Source organism: Ammospiza nelsoni, chromosome 21, assembly GCF_027579445.1.
Source record: "Ammospiza nelsoni isolate bAmmNel1 chromosome 21, bAmmNel1.pri, whole genome shotgun sequence".
In the NCBI taxonomy this organism is placed as follows: Eukaryota; Metazoa; Chordata; class Aves; order Passeriformes; family Passerellidae; genus Ammospiza; species Ammospiza nelsoni.
The window spans coordinates 6781988-6794961 of record NC_080653.1 but is presented as its reverse complement, the minus strand read 5'-3'; the positions used below and the strand labels follow the sequence as shown (position 1 = coordinate 6794961).

Sequence of the window (12974 nt, the reverse complement as noted above, 5' to 3'; positions counted from 1 at the left end):
AGGTGCTCAGCTCGTGTCTCATTCCCCACAAACTCTGGCTGGAAAATCCCCTTGGGATGGGGCAGGGGCACAGCTGCACCCACAGCAGGGGCTGTTTGTGGGACAAACCCCAAGGTTTTGTGGGATAACCCTCAAGGTTTTGTGGGATAACCCTCAAGGTTTTGTGGGATAACCCTCAAGGTTTTGTGGGATAAATCCCCAAGGTTTTGTGGGATAACCCTCAAGGTTTTGTGGGATAAATCCCAAAGTTTTGTGGGACAAACCCCAAGGTTTTGTGGGATAAATCCCCAAGGTTTTGTGGGATAACCCTCAAGGTTTTGTGGGATAAATCCCAAAGTTTTGTGGGACAAACCCCAAGGTTTTGTGGGATAAATCCCCAAGGTTTTATGGGATAACCCTCAAGGTTTTGTGGGATAAACCCCAAGGTTTTATGGGATAACCCTCAAGGTTTTGTGGGATAACCCTCAAGGTTTTGTGGGATAAACCCCAGGGATCCCAGGCAGGGCCCCAGCCAGGAGGGGCTGCAATGTTTGGTGGGCACAGAGCGCATTTGCTCCCAGCCTTTTCCTACAAATGGGATTTTTGGTGATGTTTTTGCCCATTTTGGGGCCCTCCCCACCCCAGCACTGCCCACCCCAGGCTGGCACAGAGCACAGAATCCACCTTGCCAGTGCTGCCACACCTTGGACCTTGGCATTTGGCTTTGGGCACACCCTGGCATTTACTGCCACGCTTTGCTTTCCCCCCTTTCCCCACTGAATTCCTGCAGCTGCTGCTCACCTGCCCTGAGCAGATGATGCTCAGATCTGCTGGATTCCTCATCCTCCTCATCCTCCCCTCTCCCCCAGCCCCAGAAGAGCAGCAAAAGCTCCACGTAACCAATGGCAAATTCCTTGAGTGCAACGTAATGGGCTGGGAAGCGCTTCCCCATCTCGCCTGGGAAAAGCGATCCTCTGGCAGCAGGGAGGAGGAGGAAAACATGCTTTGTTTTACAAATCCTCTCCCCAGCAGGAGAGACACTCCCAGAATTTAATATACTGACGGCGCTTGGCTGCCTTAACCACTGAAATTCACCGGTATGGGGGAGAAAACAAAAGGAAAAATAAAATTGCCATGCTCTGTAATGTTCAAACCTCTCCTGCTCTGCAGCTGGGAAAAATGGAGCTGGAATTCTCCCAGCTGGATGGAGTAAGGGGTTTGAGAGGGGGTTCCCATGTCCCAAGTGCTGGACACCCTGAATAAATTCATTTTTTAGCCTCTCCTTGTAGGAACGCAGAGAAGATGCTGCCAGGTAAACCTGGGAAGTCCCTTCATGGCAGATAAATTCCAAGTTATTCCGTGCAGGAATCACTTCCAGCAGCTCCCTCCAGGTGACCAGCGAGCCTCTGGCAACCCCCAGCACCAGCTTAAAGCAAATGTTAATTATTTCAGTGTCTTCCCACTGCATTTATGCCAGAGGCATCCTCCCTGCAGCACCTGAGGGAAAACACCTCGGCCAAGGAGAGCACATTTAAAAGTTGGGATTTGGGGGGTTTGAATTTTGGGCTCCGGAGCAGAAAGAAGGAAAAAGAAATGAGCATTCTGTGCCTCAGGAGCTCGATGTTAAATTAGCCTGGCTGTGCCAGAGGAGCACAAACCCTTTGGAATGGCTGCTGGCAGCAGCAATAACAGGAGTGTTATTTTGGGGGCAGGCGGTGGGATCAAATTGCCTCCACAGCAGAGACCACTGCTGACCTCTCTGAGGAAGCAAACTCTGTCTGCTCTTCATGCTTGTTATATTTTTAAACAAACAAACAAACAAACAAACCAAAACAAAAAAATCACTTTGTATCTCAGTATTTTATAGTTGTTTGCAACCTCCAGGCATTCCCAGAAACACAAACGAATCCTTACAGGAGCCTGTAAGGAAAACAGCATCGCTGCCACCTCAGGGGAGGGTGAAGGATGATAAATTCCAAATAAATTCCAAATAAATTCCAAATAAATTCCAAATAAATGGGTGGAATGCAAAGGCCACAGTGGACATTGATGCCAGGGATAGGACTGGAAGGAGAGGATTGTATACAGGATTGTAGCCCTGCTCTGATTATCAAACACACCTTTTGTGGGGGCAAAAAAAGCCCCCCAAACCTTGTCTTGCAGTGGGTGGGTAGGGCAGGGTGTTATGGCACAGAGACCTGAAAAACCAAGATTTTCAGCTCTGGCCATGGGCTCATCCTGCTCCAAAAAGAATTGTGGAAGGATGCTGTCAGCCACCCCTCAGCAGCACGCTGGGCTGGCTTCAAAGGCAGCTGAACTCAGTGGAAAGGCTCCCAGTGACCTAAATGCCTGGGATTTTAAAAAAATCTCTGCTGAGAGCTGGGCACCAGGGCACTGGGTTTGCTGGGAAAACCCCAGTTTTGCTGGAAAACACTCAGTTTTACAGCAGCACCTACAGGGAGCACAGACACCCTAAAATTGGCTCAGGGAAAAGTCTGCCCCACCAGGCTCATCCACCCACCCCTTTCCTTCTCCCCAGATCCTCCCTTTCAGGCTGAGACACTCCAAGGGAGCTCTGGGAGGCTCCTGCTGGAGTGGAAACAACCCCAGGGGTGCCTTGGAGCCCTCCTGAACCATCCCCTCCCAAAACGCAGCTGCTGAAAGCTCCAGAGCAACCAGGATTTGTTCAGTGGGGCATCCCACACTCCCTCCCTGGAGGCAGGGATTAATATCACCTCATTAAAAACCTGCCTGGAGTCTATTGTGGTATCTAGGACAGAGAGTTCTCTGTTTTGACACTCTAAGATATATTTTATCAGAGAGAGCTCTTCAGAGACACTCAGTGCCAGAGATGCACCTGACTGTAACAGGTTCCTTGCTTCCCCCAGCAGTTTGAGATTAATTTTTAGCTTTTTCTTCCCAATCTCCAGTGAGATGAGAGGGTTCCCCTGTGGTCAGGTTTGTCATTAGGGCATCCATGGTGACACATGCCAGCTCCCTCATTCTGCACAGAGAGTGAGGACAGACCTGAGAAAAACCAGCCTGGGGCCAGGGAGAATGTGAGAGTGATTCCTGGCACTTTGCAGGCCCCAAGATTTATTTTTTGGGGAGGTGTTTGAGATAAACACCCTCTAAAATTAGCACCTGCCCTCCTGCCAGCTCCAATGGGTTGTGACAACGATAAAGATTTGGCGTGGCTGAGAGGATGCAACATTTGGGCTCTGATCTGCTGCCCAGCTCAGCCCCCACAGTCCCACAGATCCCACATGGAGAGGTCACTGCCCCAAGGAATTCCACCCCCAAATCCCAGAGAGGCAGCACGCTCCTCTCAGGAAAAATATTTTATCCCAAAGTTGAAAGTGGGGAGAGTTTTCCATAAAAAAAAAAAAAAAAAAAAAAACAGAAATCATATGACACAGTTCAGATTTCTCAGCTGCGCTGCTCTGAAGATAATCCTAAACCTGCAGGGCAGAGGGAGAAATGGAAATGGGCTGAATGGGGACGTGCCCCAAACAAAACATCCACTCACTGAAAAGGACCAGAAAATGGTGTGGGGATGAAATGCTATCAGCAAAAAAACACCAGCAGCAAACCCCAAAGACAAAATCCCAAAAGAAAACCAGAAAACCACCAGCAGCAAAACCCAAACACAAAATCCCAAAAGAAAACCAGAAAACCACCAGCAGCAAACCCCAAACACAAAAATCCCAAAAGAAAACCAGACTGGAGCAGTCCCATGGACAGACTATAGGGCAGGAAAGCAGCTCCCCGTGCCCAGCTGAGATCTGAACAACTTTTCCTGGCTGGCAGAACTGGTTACACCGAGCAGCCCAGGGAGAAACCCCGAGCTGGAAGATGGATCTGCTTTAGGTTTGCATGGAAAACTCAAAGCCCTGCGCACCCCAGAGCCTTGAAAACGCCCAGAGCACTCGGGTGTTTTTATCAGCACCTATCAGCAGGAAAAGATTAAATGCTAATTTGCTTTTCTGTTTGCTCACAGCAACTTTCCGTCCTGTTGCTTCCCAGCTAATGCCCAGCTCAAACAGATTTTTCAAGGCAAAAGGTCTCGGGCTCGCTACAATTAATTGCCCGCTTCCCCAGAGTGGGGAGTGGGGAATTCTCGTTTCTCCCAGCCACAGTCAACACCAGCAAAACTCCATCAGGCGATTGTGTGCACCAAAAAGATAAAAAAGCAACACTGCCAGCTCTGGGTATTTGTGAGCCAGCAAAGAAAAGAGCTGATTCTCAAAAGCTGCCAGCTCCAATTGCCTCGGCGCTTTTCCGGAGCTGCTTGAAACACCAAACTTTTGGAAAGTTGAGTGGGAACCACTTGGAGCAGGCTACAAACCCCAGAGCCACAAGGCAAAAGGGAAGGGGGAAAAACACACCCGGCAGCGTTTGGTGGCTGCAGACAACCCCGAGCACCTTCCTGGGGGTATTTCCCCCTCTGTGACACCCTGACCACCCTGCAGCTTCCCCAAAATTTCACCACGCGAGTCGGAGCCGCAGGAGCGGAGCGCGGCCGCTGTTTGCCACCAGAAGCAGCACCAGTCATTCTCCAGCTGCGTTTTCCCCAGCTCAGCCCCTTCCCCGGATAAAGCCGCCCGTGCTCACTCACCTGCCGCAGGTTCTTCAGCAGCTCGGTGGCCTCCTCCTGCCTGCCCTGCTTGACCAGCAGCAGCATGTCCTGGATCATGCAGATCCTCCGGTGGTACGGGGGCAAGCTGGCGCCGGCGCCCTTGCCGAACTTCTCGCCGGACTTGGCCACGAGGGAAGCCAGGAAATCGCCCCTTTCCCTGGGGGCCGCCTTCCTGCGGGGCTGCCCCGGGGGGCTCTCCCCGGCGCTACCCGGCTGGCAGCCCTTGGTCTGCTTGGTGCCCATGGCCGGCGGCTCCCGCAGCCCGGGGGCCGCATGCAAGGGGGCGGCGAGCCTGGGGGGGCACAGCACAAAGGGCTGGGGATGCACAGAGGCTGGGGATGCACAGAGGTTCCGAGGATGCCCGGGGGGGATCAGCGGAGGGGTCGGTGTCCGCCGGCGGCGGGGCGGCTCCGCTCCCTCAGGCGGAGGATGGGGCGGCTGCGCCCGGCCGGGAGGAGCCGCGGCTCGGCCGCTCCGCTCCGCTCCATCGCCGGCAGCGGCAGAACCGCCGGATCCGGGCAGCTCCGGGCAGCTCCGGGCGCTGCCTCAGCCCGGCGGCAGCGGCGGCTCCTCCGCGCAGCCTCCTCCCGGTGCCGAGGGGTCCCCGGGGGTGCCCCGGGCTCGGGGGGAACTGTTGCGCTCAGGGAGCTCCCCCGGAGGCGGCGCGGCTCGGCTCGGCTCGGCTCGGCCGGCTCGGAGCGGGGAGAGCCGGGGGAGGGCCGGGGGCGGGCACGGTGCACCGAGGCAGGGCTTGCGGAGGAAGCCGCAGCCGGACGGGGCTGGCTCGTCCTTCCTTCCCCGCGGGCCGGGGGCTCCGCACGCCCCGCCGGGGGCAGCGCGGATGGGGCCGGGCTGGGCGGCGCCCCCGAGGGCATCCCCGGGGAGGGATTCCCGCCCGAGCCTCGTCACCCGCGGGATTTGGTGCCGTTCGGTCCCTCGGGGATGTCCCCCTGCCTGTCCCCTGCGGGCGATGCTGGCACTGTGTCCTGCCACGCCGAGCCTGGCTGATCCTGCACCTGCTGCCCTCCCTCACCCTCAGCCCTGCTGCCCATCGGAACATCACCACCTGTGCCCCATCCTCATCCCCAGCCAGCGCTGCCACCCCTCCCTTGCAGGTGCTGCTCCTTCCAGCCGCTCCCCAGCCCATATTCCATCACCCCTGGTGTTCCATCACTCCTGGTGTTCCATCACCCCTGATATTCCATCACTCCTGATATCTCAGACACTCCTCTGCCCGGGCTCAGGTCATGGATTGAAGCTCCCTGATAAAGCTCACGGTGAGCAGCTCCTCCGGCCAGGCTCTGCTCACCTGCTGCAGGACACAAATTGCTCAAGAGGAACCTGGGAGGGATCAGCTTTGGGGTGATGAGGCCCCAGCTGTGGCCTCAGACCCTCTCCTGATGTGAGGGGATGGTTTCCCACACAGAAACGCTTTGCAACTGTTTTTAAAAGAATCCCAAGGCAATGAGGGGATGTTTTCCCACACAGAAACGCTCTGCAACTGTTTTTAAAAAAGAATCCCCCATGAGAAGTTTTTGCCTCTCTGCACCCCGTGCAACGGCACATCCCTGAACACACAAATTCCCAAATTCCACGTTACTGTGGTGGATGAAAGGCAGCTCTCCACCACCACAGGGCTGGAGGCCTCTGCAATTGTTTCTCAGACTTGACTCGTTCTGATCCACACACCACGAGAACAGCACGGCCCCAGTGACTTCAGCAGGGTTTGGCTCTGCTCTGCAGGGCTGTGCTGCCCATGAGCCAAAAGCTGGGTGTCCTCCCCCAAAAACACAGCTCAGGGCCAAAAACACCAGTTCACACTTCAGCCATAGTGAGTCGAGTCATGAGGGAAACAGGTGATGCCTCAGGTTTTAACTTTTATATTTTTCAGATTCTGTGCTGCTTTAGGTGTAGCTCTGAGCTTCATATAATATGTTACTCAGTTCCCTTCACAGGGTAAGGAGACGAAACAATCTTTTCCAGCTTGACCAAGGACAAGCTGCAGGCCCAAAAAATACAAACAAATGGTTGTCATTTTGGGCATTGGGTCTTCAAAGAGAGAAGAGCAGTTATTTGTTGTAGTAAAATTGTTTTTTGCATCAATGTAAGGAATTCAGAGTAATTATTAAAGTCCTTGCTAAAAGCTTTCTGGCATAGAGCCCTGATGTTTTGAGCAGAAGCAGCAAAAGCAAAAGCAGCAGCCACCATCTCCTTTTCTTCTTCATCATCATCATCTGCACCCCATTACAGGAGCTTTTTATTCATAAATCATCCAATCAGCTAAAAACACAATTCTAAAACATTCTGCACCAATCTGAACTTAATTCTAATGTACAAAAGTAATGTCAGTTCTCACACAAAATCTTACATATATAATTTTGTCTATTTATGTAAATGGTACAATCTGTGTTCTTACCTAAAATCTGCATATATAATTTTATCTGTTTACACAAACATTTTCATCTGGAAACCCAGGCAATGTCCTGCTGTGTTTTTGTTATGTCTGGAGCTAAGTTCAACCAGGCTTTAGGGCCTTTGACTGGCTGACACAGTCTCCTAAGGCATTCAAGATCTATTTCTATTTACTTAAAGCTAAAACTTACACTTCTACTTCAAGTCTGCCTGACTTCATAATATATTTCAGCTTCTCTAGAGGTTCTGCATTCAAACTCTGCATTCTTTTCTCTCTCTGAGGGACTCAGGGTTTTATTTCATGCATTCCTATAAAGAGAGAATTGAAGAGAGAAAAACAAGAAGGATGGGACTTATGTAATCTAAAGCTGTAATTGGACAATTAACTCCAATATGCAAATGGAGCAGAATTGAGAAAAGTGAGAGTCCCTGTGAGTGTTTGTGCATTTTGGGACCATTTTGGTTAATTTTGGGTTCATTTTGGGACCATTTTGGTTCATCTTGGGTGCAGCCCTGGCTGGGCTCTTGTGCTGCCCTAGATGAATCCATTGAGGAGATGGATTTTAATAAATCCCTGCTTTATTCTTTAACCCTCTGCCTGTCCCCAGGTGCATCCCAGAGCCTGTTCTTTCCTCTCATCTCTAAGTCTGAGGTACAGCAAGGAGCCAGCCAGGTCAGTTCACCTCTCCAACAAAAATATTCCAGGCTGGAAAAGCAGCAGAGAGGGAAATCCCACATGGGGCTGAGCTGCCCTCACTCCCCCAGAGTGACACAGCCCCAAAACCAGAGCAGCCCATGCAGGAGGGAGGGAGAGGTGCCCTAAAGGTGCTGGGGCACGAGGAGAACCAAATCCAGCCCACCTCTGGCTTTCCCCCACTTAAAAGAAAGGCATTTTGTGCATTTTCAAGCAGTTCCAAACTGGCTGCTCATGCAGCTTTGTCAGCACAGGCACCAGGAGCCTCTCCAGGCCCATCCACCCATTGTGGGGCACCCCAATCCCCATTCCCTGGGGATCCCAGTGGAATGGGGCACCCTGGAGGCACCAAGGAGGGGCAGGGCTGGCCAAGGAGAGCAAGGAGAGGGTTCTGCCCAGCAACCACAGCCCTGAGTCAACAAACAGAGCCCAACCTTTGCCCTCCTGACACTGCTGCCAGCAGGGCAGGGAGTTCAGCCCCTGCTCCTGGATGTTTGTGGCACACAGGACAAAGCCAGGGGGGGAAAAAAAAAAAAAAAAAAAAAATTAGAAAAAATAAAGTCAGGAGTGTGGGGTGTGAGCTCATTAGCAGTGAGAGCAAACAGCCCCAGGAGGAGCTGGGTTTCTGTCCCTGAGGGATGCAGAGGCAGCAGGAGCACCCAGGGGATGAGCCCAGGCTGGTGGAAGATGAGCAGATCCCTCAGGAGCTCCATCCCAGGGCCTCCATCCCCTCCTGCACCTTCCCAGGGTCTCCTGAGGCACAGACCCAAACCCTCCCTGCACACTCAGCATTTCCCAGGTGTGCTCAGCACATCCAAACCAAGCCATGCACTGGGAAATGCTGCTGTGCTGGGAGCCAGGGCTGTGCCTGCAGCTCTGACACTGAAATATTCTGCCAAACTCATCCCCAGAGCCACAGCCCATTAAGGGCTGTTTGTCTAAGGGGGTTTCTTCTCTTTTATTCACTCCTATCGTGCTTTTTGTGATGTCTGATATTGAGTTAGGAAAGTCCTCAAAGGGAAACAACTTCAGCTCGTGAGATCACAAAACCCAACAACTCCTCTGCCACAAAATCCAGATTTAAGAACATCCTTGCTTCCACATCAAAAAGAAATTGAAGTTTCCAGTGCATTGAGCCAGGGAACATCCCTGATAACCTGATGGAATTCTGACAGCAAATCCCTGAAAACAGAGAGGTTTGCCCTCAGTCCCAGGTGGGGGCACCCACCAAACCTCTTGGCACACCTGTTATAAATATTACAGATTGTTTTTCAGACCAAACTCATTCCCACTTCCAGGAAGGACTGATTGGAAGGTCCCAGTCTCTCTCCAGCCCTCCTGTGTGTTTGCAAATCCTGCAGCTCACCCAGACATTCACAGGAGAATTAATTTCCTTTCCCTAAAATAGAAAACGCCTTCCTGATCCCAGGTTTTGCCCAGGACTCCCATCCTGAACTGGAAAATTCACTTTAGATGAGTTTGATCCAATATGGGACATTCCAAAGAGCATCTGCCCTTGGAGTCCTCTCTGAGTGGGAATTTTATGAGTTCCCACCATCACTGCTGGGTTTGGAGCTCTCACACTGCACCTGAGACACCCAAACACAAAGCCCTTGGAATTCAGGGATTCTTTCTCACCTGAGAGGAAGCATCTCCTCTCCTCTCAGATTCTTCCTCCTTTCTGGCAGCTCATTCAAACCAGAGATTGAGCTGGGACCAATCTGCTTCTCACCATCCTCCTTTGAAAGGCAACCCAGGAATTCCCAATTTTTGTTGATTGGGATGGAATAATTTGGATTAATTTTAAATATCACTATCAGAGCCAGACTGCAGCTGCTCACTGTGTGAAAAAGACTGAGGGAAATAATCCTTTCAGTATGGCATTTAAAGGAATCCCAGAGTTAATGTGATTTTTATCTCTTTCTCCAAAAAGAAATTTAAAAAATCAACCTTCCTGTAAGACCCCAGCATATGCAGCAAGAGGAGTCTCAGCAATCCCTGGGGAAGGAGGCCAAATTGAAAAATGTGATTTTAAAAGGACAGAGAGGCATCCTCATCCCAAGCTTGATTCAATTGGGCTCTGACAGCAGACAGGGTGGAAAAGCTGAGATAAAATTGCAGATGAACCAAACTCCAGATGAAAGGGGCCAATAAAATGATGAGAAGCATCACATGAGAGGCGTTTTGAAGGAGAAATGAAAGAATCTCAGGTAGAAGCATTCATGTTTCCTCCTGGCAGTGGATGAAATCTTCCTGTGTTCACCTTTGAATTAATTCCCTGCCTTTGGCCTCAGCTGCAAAAGGGAGAAGAATTGAGAAAAAATATCCCCAAAGCAAGGGGGAACCTGAGCAGGCAGGGAAACATTGCTGCAATGGAGTCCTGAGATCTGCCCTGAGCTCTGGCATCTGATTTCAGCAGGGTCACAGAGGGGCCAGGGAGGAGAATAAACTGTGGCAGGAAAAGTGACCACAGAGGGGACAGAGCTGCCAAAACCCCAAAGCACCACGTGCAGAATTTCCTTCTCAATTGTTAATTTGCTGCACCTTTCATGGCACTGAAACCACTGGACCTGTACAAGCATTTTTAGAAGAAATAATTAATATTTAAAACAAACCCAAGTCCCCTTCTGAGCAATTTGGCTGCCACAGATGGAAATTGGGATTTTTCATGGCCAAACCAATTTAATTCCTAAAATGTTCCCCCAGCCCCAAACCCACCAGCAGCTCCTGCTCCTCAGCAGGCACAGGAGGGTTCCTCCAATGCTCCCTCATGAAGATTTTAACTTTAAAAAACTGAAATTCCAGCAAAGGTTTTGCTGATTTCCCAGAGAATTAATGGGGGAATTTTTTGGTTTAGATTTTGGAGTGGTGGTTGTTCATTTGTTTGGTTGTTTTTTTTTTTTTTTTTTTTTTTTTTTGTCACTAACGAGTGTTTAGTTGTTTAATCCAATCAGAAGAGCAGAAAAATGTTTGTGAGATTCCAGAAGTGTTGCCTCAATCCAAAGGGATGGGCTGTGGAAAAGGATCTTGGAAAAGGGAACACGGAAAAGGGAATATGGGAAAGGATTTTGGAAAAGGGATCTTGGAAAAGCATCATGGAAGAGGGAACATGGAAAAGGGATCATGGAAAAAGGGAATGTGAAAAAGGGGATCCTGGAAAAGGATCATGAAAAAGGGAACATGGAAAAAGGATTATGGGAGAGGATCATGGAAAAGGGATCTTGGGAAAGGGATCATGGAAAAGGATCATGGAAAAGGGAACATGGAAAAGGGGAACATGGAAAAAGGATTATGGGAGAGGATCATGGAAAAGGGATCTTGGAAAAGGGAACATGGAAAAGGGAACATGGGAAAGGGAACATGGGAAAAGGGAACATGGGAAAAGGGAACATGGGAAAAGGGAACATGGAAAAGGGAACATGGAAAAGGATCATGGAAAAAGGGAACATGGAAAAGGGAACATGGAAAAGGATCATGGAAAAAGGGAACATGGAAAAGGGAACATGGAAAAGGATCATGGAAAAAGGGAACATGGAAAAGGGAACATGGAAAAGGATCATGGAAAAGGGAACATGGAAAAAGGGAACATGGAAAAAGGGAACATGGAAAAAGGGAACATGGAAAATGGAACATGGAAAAGGATCTTGGAAAAGGGAACATGGAAAAAGGGAACATGGAAAAAGGGAACATGGGAAAGGATCCTGGAAAAGGGAGCATGGAAAGGGAATATGGAAAAGGAACATGGAAAAGGGATCTTGCAAAAGGAACATGGAAGAGGGAACATGGAAAGGGATCCTGGAAAAGGGAACATGGAAAAGGGATCCTGAAAAAGGGATCCTGGAATAGTGGCCCTGGCAAAGTGATCCTAGAAAGGGATTCTGGCAAAGTAATCTTGGAAAAGGGATCCTGAAAATCTGATCCTGGAAAGGGATCCTGGCAAAAGGATCATGGAGAAGGGATCTTGGAAAGGGATCTTGCCCAAGGAATCCTGGCCAAGCCCTTCCCAGGAGCAGGGCTGGTCCTGGGGGGTTCCCTCTCCCATCCCATCCTGGATCTGGGGCTGGAGCCTGGCAGTGGATGCAAAAACTCCAGGAAAAACCCAAGGACACACTTCCCAAAGTGTCACCTCCCAAATCCACAGTTCCCCGTCCCAAATCCTCCCTGCACAGCTTCCCAAATCTCCCTGCCCTATTTCCCTGCCAATGCTGCTCCCTGCACCCCACAGAAAATTCCCTGAGGAATTCCCAATCCTGCAGGGAGGGAAGCAAAGGGTGCCTTGTCCAGATGACTCCAGCAAAATTCCTGGCAGCTTTAACCTCGTGCTAAACAGCTTTTGGCCAGTGTGTAAACAGACTTTGGGTTTTATAAACATGGGATCCAGGCTTGGGGGTGGGAAAAGAGCTGGAGCTGTCCCAGAGGGAGGAGGGATCACTTCCTGCAGCCCCAGGCAGTTTGGGGTTTGCTCAGGGTTGAGGGCTTGAGTTGGGCTGGGAATGTTTTGTGTGGAAAACCTTGGGAGAGAGAAGGGGAGAACACGAACACCGGGATTTGGGGAAAGATGAGGCTGGAGAAGTGCTTCTGGTGGATTGGAATAAAAAAGCATCTTAAGGAAGAAGAATAATGGGATTAGGAGGGAGAGGATGCAGCAGGAGAGAATCCAAATGGACTTTGGAGCACCCGAAATTCAGAAAGAAAAGATGAATTATGCAGGTGAGCCACAACCCAAAAATTTAGACCTAAAATGAAGGAAAATACAAAAGCAGTGCTGAGAAATGTGCATCTACCTCCCCTCTCCCCTTTGTGGCATTGCTCAGCATCTCAGGGGTACTCAGGACACAAAAATATCCCAAAACTGGAAGCAGCGCATTCTGAAATGCACTCCCTGCAGCTCAGTTTCCAGGAATTTAAAGTACCAACAACCAGCACTCATCAAAATTGGCATTAAAAGCTCAGTGACCACCCAGCCATGGCTTTGCCTTTGCAGAGGCTCCAAATCCTTTTCAGAGCAGCATTTTAGGGTCTCTCTCATCACCACAATGAGGATTTCACAGCTTTCCCACACCCAGAGCCTTTTCCCAGCTGGGCACAACCAGACTCTCTGGGATTATTTTGTTTTCCCAGCACAAATTAACCCAAAACCTCCAAAAGGCTCAGCAAAGAGAAGAGAAAGCTCATCACGCAGCAGATGGTGACAGTCCTGAGCAAGCCAGAGGCCTCTTCCCTGCTTGGCCTTAGCCTTAATCTAGATAA

General features: G+C 50.4%; 1 protein-coding gene across 1 annotated transcript in view; it reads right to left on the bottom strand.

The window, feature by feature from the left end:
• The window catches only part of LRRC75A (leucine rich repeat containing 75A), a 57798-nt gene extending 52587 nt beyond the window's left edge, over positions 1-5211 (bottom strand). Inside the window, exon 1 of the mRNA XM_059487229.1 lies at positions 4598-5211. Coding sequence (XP_059343212.1) covers positions 4598-4861 — 264 coding nt within the window. The 5' untranslated portion in view covers positions 4862-5211. The remainder of the gene's footprint in view (positions 1-4597) is intronic.
• Positions 5212-12974: the final 7763 nt, after the last annotated feature.